Source organism: Cebidichthys violaceus, unplaced genomic scaffold (genome assembly GCF_023349555.1).
Source record: "Cebidichthys violaceus isolate CVI_PGR_0920_01 unplaced genomic scaffold, fCebVio1.0.p SCAF_8, whole genome shotgun sequence".
NCBI classification, from domain to species: Eukaryota; Metazoa; Chordata; class Actinopteri; order Perciformes; family Stichaeidae; genus Cebidichthys; species Cebidichthys violaceus.
In genome coordinates, this window is record NW_027176964.1 from 8,107,828 (window position 1) to 8,116,594 (window position 8,767).

Consider the following 8,767-nt stretch of genomic DNA (forward strand, 5'->3'; position numbering starts at 1 on the left):
CATAAAATTTTCTTCTTGAAAGTTTACAGTCTCCATTTGCCCATGCTTTCAACACGCCTCTGTTTACAGAGGGTGTCACACAACAAAAAAAGAATAAAGGCACTGCCCACAGAGTCGTTTCCCATCCAGTCATCCTTTTTCAGAGTTGGAAAATACTGCATCATTCTTGAAATCAAAGAGGAGTCCTCTGAGCTCTCTGCCCCGGGAGAAAGACTCATTTGCTTTGATATGTTTATCTGCATCCGGATAATGAGCATGATAAGGTGAGATGGGGGACAAATTTTACAAGATGTAAACACAGAGAGACTACTTCAAGTCACTTGAGTTGTATTATGAAGCGACAAGTGTCATCATATCAAAGTGACTGATGAGACTCGTACCGACAGTCACCACAGATTCCAACAATATCAGCAAGTCTACTGTCAAGTCTTCTGGTTGAAATGTCTACGGCACATGACATTACCCAAAGCTTGAGATGTATAGCAGAGTTAAAGCATATAGGGATAAATATTTCAGCTTTATGATGACGAATGGCATGGTTACATAAACCTGTTGATGTCGTTTCTTTATGCAAACAGCCACTGACTGCGTTTGAACCCCACATTATTTTAGCATTAACATTTTTTAATTTGGCGCAAGAAATAATCATACTACATGGTCTAAATTCACTTATCCTCTGAACAACCAAATTACATTTTTTTTCTTTATTGGACATATTTAATTTCACTGAAGTTTTGCTTTCTTTTATAATGCAGATAAAGTGAAGATGTTGGCCTAATGAAAAATAATGGCATTTGTTATAAATATATAAGGTTTGATGAGAAAGATATACAGGTCATTAATTAGAAATTCAACTGTTATCACTTTGGTGTTGACCATCTTTTCATATGAGAGACGATACTTTTATCAGCACCCAAGTATCTCCCCAAAGTACTTTGATGTATCCTTCTCACACTTTAAGTAAAACTCTCCACATACATGCATGTTTTTGTACGTGAGATGGAGAGAGTCACGTCCCTTCGGTTCCTTGTGGTGTCCTCTCTCTATATGAGGCCGCGTTTCACTGAAAACTCACAACAGACTGGTGCAGCAGCTTGCGTGGTGCCTTCAGGCGAATGTGACAAGACTGAGATGTGAGAACTCAACATGTTTTTGTCTGAGAGCGACAAGTCACTTAACATGGGCTGTGATGTCATCATCCACCGGGAATAATTTGATTATTTTATGCGTGACATCCAACGTGATATTTATAATTACTGGAAAGATATTCTTATCAACATCATGATATTGATTTTAAACATACTGCCCAACTTTAAGAAAAATATTTTTCAACAACAAATATTATTTTGATTGAAAACTGTACTTTTTGGTCTTACTTGTCTTTATATACAGCAGGTAGAGGAACCATCTCCTTCTCCAGAGGTAATACAAGTCTGATGGTTCAGCGTCGCCACAGCAAGCCTGAGACAGAGCCTCCTCTTCCTCCTCCTCATCTTCATCTGCTGCTCTAGAGATCTGAGTCCATGGGGTGGTGCTGTCCATCCACTGACCTGCAAAACAAAACAACAGCAGAAAGTTGCTCAGGAGGATCATTTTATGATGTAATACAATGTTCTTTAGTGTATCACAGATGCAGTTTTAATCATCAGTTACAGTACGTTAGAAAGCTTTTGTCATCCTGATACTAAAAATACATTAGAGGGAGCAGAACCAATTCAAACACAAAACAAAGCTTAAAGGATACAGTATCAGATGTATGACAGTGGATTCCAGTGGATTTGTGTCCATGTTTTTCTAATATGGCAGTTAAATGGGTTAATATTAATATAAAATGTTGTCGCTGAATTCCCTTGGCACACTTCCTGCTAACTAGTTTGAATCCAGGGCACAACATTGCCAGAGGGCTGCAGGCTGATAAGATACATGTTTGCGGTTTTGGTTCATTTAATCATCTAATGATTCACGACACAGAACAAAATACACTGCAACAACCTCCTTGTCCAGAACCTGCTGCAGAGATTGGGTGGGGACATCTGCTGTCTTTAGAAGCAGTTTCAAAGACATGTCCAGTCCAGCTCCTGCCACAGTCCCAGATGGTGCAGCATGGTGTTTTAGCCAGGGGCCCTGAGAAGGTTGTCGTAAAAAAAAAACAGCCAGTGTATCAGCAAGTGATTCTGGGGAGTTTTTCCACACTGTCTCCTCATCCTTGTCCAGGATAACCACAACAACAGACCTGTCCATTCACGCCTACTATAAAAATCATCTAACGTTTCAAAGCCTCAATGTCAGAGGGTGTTATGAGAAAAAAAAAAGGCCTGAGGCGACGTCTTCAAACTCTTTGGCTTTCAAGGTTGCTTTGCATATAGGTTGTCAAGTGAAATGAACCAGTTCACAATCTTTTCCGTGTTTGTTACATCCCCTTTTGTACCACAGCTGGGAAAACTGAAAATCACTTTTTCCAGAGAAAAAAAAAAGAGTTAAGAATCACCTTTATCTGAAGATGAAACACGTATAGCTGGGTGGATGTGTTCTGCTACAGGATGACAATGTCTGAGTGACTTGAGTATAAATATTGGGAATCATATGCCATGACCTTCACAAGCACCAGATCCCCACCCAGCTGAACACCTACAGTATGGGATCAAAACAACAAATGAGGGAGTAGATTTTTGACAATGGTGGTCATCCTTCTAGCGCTTACACTGTTATGGAGGCTTGTGGTGTCCCAACACCTCATTTACACACTTGATGTTGTTTTTTCCTTTTAATTTGTCAGCCATCTGTACTGATCTACAAAGCCACAAAGCAGTTTCAAGTACATCAAAATTGAGTTGATAACAGAATCTGACTTTTGACAATTATGTTTACCACATATTTTACCATAAGATATTATCATGCCGATATATCATCATATAATTATGTTTACCTTACGTTCAGATAGGGTAAGGTTTGTAACGTTAAAGCTACAAAACAAAGCTAAAACTATATCATTACCGGTGAAGATGAGCTAGCTGTTGGGACAGCCAAAGCTAGATATAATATCAATTTAGCTAAGCCAGCTATTCAATAACTGAATTAGGCAGTAGCTAAATACAACCATGACAAAAAGAAACAGCAGCCATTCTGCTGGTAGTCCTGCTGAAAGATCACCTAGCCTATCTTAGCAGAGCAGCTAACGTTAGCTGTAACATTAACCAGGCCCCTGAACCCCTCAATTTATTTTTCCTACATCTTAATGATTACTAGAAGCTAAAGGCCTCAATACACACTAGACACACCAGGCAGTTATAGTAAAATGAATAACTTCACCAAGTGTGGTGATTCTGCTATCAATAAACCAAAACATCATAGTTCATGGGACAAACACGAATGTTATGTTACAAATCACACTAATTTCAGACAGAGGAGTCAAACACTTCTCTGCATTGTATTTAAGCATCATAAAGACATCATGTTGCATATAACTTGCTCACGTGTGCATTCAGGACTAAACCGGAGTGTACCAGACCATATTTCTTGGTCAAATTACATAACATCTCCCATCAAAACCAGTACACGAGCAGTGCCTGACTTCAACCACACGATGGCGTCTTACACCGAGAGCTACCCGAATGTTTTGTGCTGAGGATGTCGTAACGCTACATTTTGTCCGTCTGCAACAATGAAGCACTTTGTCGAAAAGCATTCGACACAGCGTCTTTTGCTTTTTTACTTAGATTATAATTCCTTACATCGCGTCTACGTGTGATGGTGAGGGTGTACACACACACACACACACACACACACACACACACACACACACACACACACACACACACACACACACACACACACACATATACAGTGGGATTGGCACGCACCGGCAGCACGCGGCTGAGTTCCCGTGAACGTTAGGGGGCGTTGCGGTTCAGTTTTCGGTCCAATGGAGGACACACGCTGCCGTCCCTCCGACCAATCAAAGACGCGACGTCCCAGTTCCTGCTCTTATAAATATTCACGGATCCCGGACATTCGGTACCGGAGAATGAGAGACACACTAGCGATACATCACTCGACAAGACACTGGACCTGTCAGTCCTTTAGTTTTTATTTCAATTTCCTCGTTTTCCCAGGTAATTTCACTTATCTTTGTTTCCGTGTTGTTGCGCCTTGTGTAACTTCATCGTGTTGTTGTGGATGCTCCGCTTGTACTCGTTGACTTTTCATTGTTTCTCACTTTAGACAATGAACTCTTAATTACCACGGGCATGTATCTCGCCTCGGTGGCTCCGGCTTTTAAATCCCGTCCGCTGTAGCTGCTTTACGTTTAAACGTGAGTTAGTTATAGGTAGAAGGAGCGATGGACTACAACGAGGAAGCCCGATGATGTAATGATGCCTCTCATCGTGTCGGCTAACTATTGTAACCATGGCTACAGGCGGAACGGCAACAGGATGTACAGCAAAGAGGCGTTCTTTTTTCTTCTTTTTTAGCAGAAGTTGTGCAGTTGTTGCCTAGTAATGTGGTGTTCCACGAGGCAGCCTCGTTAAATTCAGCCTGTTAGTCTTGCACATGCGGTGGCAAGTGGCTTGTCCCTTTGTTTCCAAACTGGGGAGAGTGTGTTTGGGGGGGGGATCGATATGTGACTTCTTTTACATCCTCAACGCGTTTTTCATCCCCGCTCCTTTCTGGAAGAGGACACAATGGTGCTGTTTTTTGTGGGAAGAGGAGGGGGGGTTGGGGTTTGCGCCCCCTCCAAAACAGCCCTGTTACGCAACATAAGCTCCAGAGCGCACCGAGGTCTCATTTCTTGTTGTTCTTCTTCTTCTCCTCCTCAGGTGTTTGATAGTAGGAAATAAGATGGCCACGTCCGCCAGCGCCACGTTGAGTAAAACTGTCAAGCAGCAGTACATGGATCTCCCTCAGGGGGATAAGGTCCAGGCCATGTATATCTGGATCGATGGAACCGGAGAGGGGCTCCGGTGCAAAACCAGGACGCTGGATTCTGAGCCCAAAAGCATCGACGGTAAGCAGACCCTTGAATCTTCCTGAAACTACCATAAAGATGATGCCTTAAAGTCCTCCAGTTCAACCCTCCCTCATCCATCCTCTTCCTCCTCTTGCAGATCTCCCGGAGTGGAACTTCGATGGCTCCAGTACAAACCAGTCTGAGGGCTCCAACAGCGACATGTATCTGCTTCCTGCTGCCATGTTTCGGGATCCATTCCGCAAAGACCCCAACAAGCTGGTCCTGTGTGAAGTGCTCAAGTACAACCGCAAACCTGCAGGTGACGAAGAGGCTTAGGAGCTGTAAAGTTTATATTTTTTTTATTGTACTGAATGGCATAATGGAGCCATGTAACAGAAATGGCAACTACTAAAAAAACAAAAACACTGTTCCTGCTGTAAGAATATTAAACATCATTTAAAAGATGTTTTAACATAAATGAGTATGCCTAACTAAACATGAATCAGACTTGTAATATATGATGGGAGGAAAATTACTTGGTGGGGGGGGGGGTTAGAAATGTCTAATGTTAAAAAATATATATTGAGTGTCTATTTGCTATAATTTTATCTTTATGTTGAATAAAACAAGCACGTGGTTCCTCTCAAGCTATCAATCTACTCAAATATTGAGTTAAGCCTGACTGTGTTGCAGTGTGTGTGTGTGTGTGTGTGTGTGTGTGTGTGTGTGTGTGTGTGTGTGTGTGTGTGTGTGTGTGTGTGTGTGTGTGTGTGTGTGTGTGTGTGTGTGTGTGTGTGTGTGTGTGTGTGTGTGTGTGTGTGTGTGTGTGGGGGTGGTTGTTTAAATGGCACACAGTTGCACGCACGGACATCTGAGCACACATTCACATGCTTTGACACAAGTTCACTTAGCGGCGTGTGCGCATTATGTGCATACATACACTGACGCAGGCATTCATAGGTTGAGGCTTATTCGTGTAGAAGTGATGGGATGAATCAGTGAAGCTGACACTTTATTGTAACCCTGAATAATAGTTTCATACACAGCTGTAACGGTTTGTCTTGAGCGGACATGCCACACTTTGTATCTCAAATTTTGAAATTGTTGCATACCGTACCAAAGTACTACCTGTATGATTTTCTATTTAGAGGACTTTAAAGATGCTTTGCAAATCTTGTCCAGGTAACTTGATTTGACTGTTTGTTTGTTTTTTGGTTTCTTACAGAAACCAACCTTCGAATCACATGCAGCAAGATAATGGAGATGGTGGAGGACCAGTGTCCCTGGTTCGGCATGGAGCAGGAGTATACCATTCTGGGCACAGACGGACACCCTTTTGGCTGGCCATCTAACGGTTTCCCTGGACCACAGGGTAAGCAGCTGAGTGAGTTGTTGTGCATAGAAAACCTAGATCAATGTCCGGATGGTTTATTTATTAATGAATGCGTTTACAGGTCCATACTACTGTGGCGTGGGAGCTGACAAAGCCTATGGCCGAGACATAGTGGAGGCCCATTATAGAGCTTGTCTGTATGCTGGAGTTGACATCTGTGGCACAAATGCAGAAGTGATGCCTGCTCAGGTAATTATTAAGAACCCAATCCCTGTTTGGATGTTCACGTTTTTTTGTTTTTTAAAACAGCCAGATCAAAATGTAACCATACTTTCTTGTGTTTCCAGTGGGAGTTCCAGGTCGGGCCCTGTGAAGGGATCAACATGGGTGATCATCTCTGGGTGGCGCGCTTCATCCTGCACCGTGTCTGTGAAGATTTTGGCGTTGTTGCCTCATTTGACCCCAAGCCGATCACTGGCAACTGGAACGGGGCTGGCTGTCATACAAACTTCAGCACGAAAGAGATGAGGGAAGACGGTGGATTGAAGTGAGTGTCAAAAGCATCACGGTTGAGTTGACTCTGCTAATTTAGTGCGTGTTTTTAAATATTTCTGATGGGAATCCTGTCATTTCTTGCCCTCAGAGCCATTGAAGATTCCATTGAGAAGCTCGGGAAGAGGCACAGCTATCACATCCGTGCCTATGATCCCAAAGGGGGGCTCGACAACGCCCGCCGTCTCACCGGCCACCACGAAACCTCAAACATCAACGAATTCTCCGCAGGCGTCGCCAACCGCGGCGCCAGCATCCGCATCCCTCGTAACGTCGGCCAGGAGAAGAAGGGCTACTTCGAGGACCGCCGCCCGTCGGCCAACTGTGACCCGTACGGTGTGACGGAGGCCCTGATCCGCACCTGTTTGCTGAGCGAGGAGGGAGATGAACCTGCGGATTACTAGATCCTCAACTCTATGAATGACTCCCACTGTCCTCCTGACTTAATCTTTTCTTTAAACTAGTACTGTATTATTATTTTTTTCTCTCTCCCACTGGGATGATCTTTAACCTGCATTTAATGGCTTAAAGTTGGCTGGTCAACTTAAAACATGACAAGGTAACGATAGCCTTGGCAGTTATGTGCTGGTAATGGCAGGGTACGTCTTTCCCCTCGTCTTTAGAAGGGATCGGCTTTTGTAACAATGTTTTATAGCTCAGATCCTTCCCTTTTCTGTTTGTTGGTGACTAAAATGAACTAAAGCACACGGGGACCCTGAAGAGTAGAGCTGCTAAAGGCTGGGCAGCATGTGTAACTTAATAAAAATCTGACTAGTTCATGTACTGTTAAAGGAAAAAAAAAAAAAATCTGTTGACCTGCCTTTTCACGTATCCAGTCTTCAATGTTACTAATTCTTTATGAAGTGTCTATTTTTAAATGGCAATGTTTGTCTTCAGATTTTTGACACACGGGGTCAACTTGTATGGTACACTTTGTAGATGTCTGTACCCAGACGTATGTTGTTCAAATGTGGTGGATTTGTCCATAATGCCATTTGTAGATTTCCTCAAGGAGTTTTATCCTTTTGTTAACAGCGATATTGTAATGCACCTGATTTGGTAACGCATCATGTTTACTGGACCTGGTGTTTTTTATTGATACATTTAAAACTTTTATTTTACCACATCATTGGTTGTCTGACTCTACTTCAAGACTTAAAAGTATAGTTTTGGTAAATTTGCTTTTCCAAGAGTTGGAGAAGACTGATGCCACGGTATGCGATCAATATAATGCTAGTGGCTGGTTAGCTTAGCATAAACCCAAAGCTTTGAACCAGGGAGAAGCGTTGGTTCTAAAGTTTATGGATTAAAACAAATATTGCCTGCAGACCGAGCCACACTGTTCTCCATCTTCTTACTAAGCAAGCTGGCTACTGGAGGTCAATGCTGCAAATAAATAAATGATGGAGCAGACTTCCCCATAACAACTTGGTCTGAAAATCTTGTGAACACCATTTAAACATAAGTATCTAGATGGCCAAAGTAGAAGCTGGTCTGCAGTCTGAACTCTAAATGTTCACACTTATAAAAGCTTACCAAACAGCTGGCGACAGCATTTCCCAGAGAGCAGTAAACGACCAAAAAAAACAACGTGCCTTCTTTCGCCAAATGTTCTGATGTGTCAGTCTGACTGACATCTTGGCAGGAGCTCAATGGCGTCTTTGTTCTGACTGGTTTCTAGGAAGTAACTGGAAACTGGTGTTAGGAGTGTTATGCTCCAACAGCAGCCTGAAGTGCTGTGTCATAACCTGTACATAACCTCTGACTGCTGTGGCTGAGTATGAAACGTACATTGTTTGGAGCCCGTTATCAGCTCAAAAAAACAGCCCAGCAAGTTCACAAGGCAGAAATAGTTTTATCTTTGAGTTTGGTTCCCACTGTATGGGACTGCAGGATTTAGGGTGAGAAATATGTTTAGTGGAAAATACAGGTGT

At 42.7% G+C, this 8,767-nt stretch overlaps 1 protein-coding gene across 1 annotated transcript; it reads left to right on the forward strand.

Moving 5' to 3' along the window:
• The first annotated feature begins 4,010 nt into the window (after positions 1-4,010).
• glula (glutamate-ammonia ligase (glutamine synthase) a) lies at positions 4,011-7,959 on the forward strand. The gene is made up of 7 exons (XM_068737889.1): positions 4,011-4,112; positions 4,818-5,005; positions 5,106-5,267; positions 6,174-6,320; positions 6,403-6,530; positions 6,629-6,828; positions 6,925-7,959. The coding sequence occupies exons 2-7, from the start codon at positions 4,840-4,842 to the stop codon at positions 7,235-7,237; spliced, it is 1,116 nt and encodes a 371-aa protein (XP_068593990.1). The 5' UTR covers positions 4,011-4,112; positions 4,818-4,839; the 3' UTR covers positions 7,238-7,959.
• The last annotated feature ends 808 nt before the right edge of the window (positions 7,960-8,767 follow it).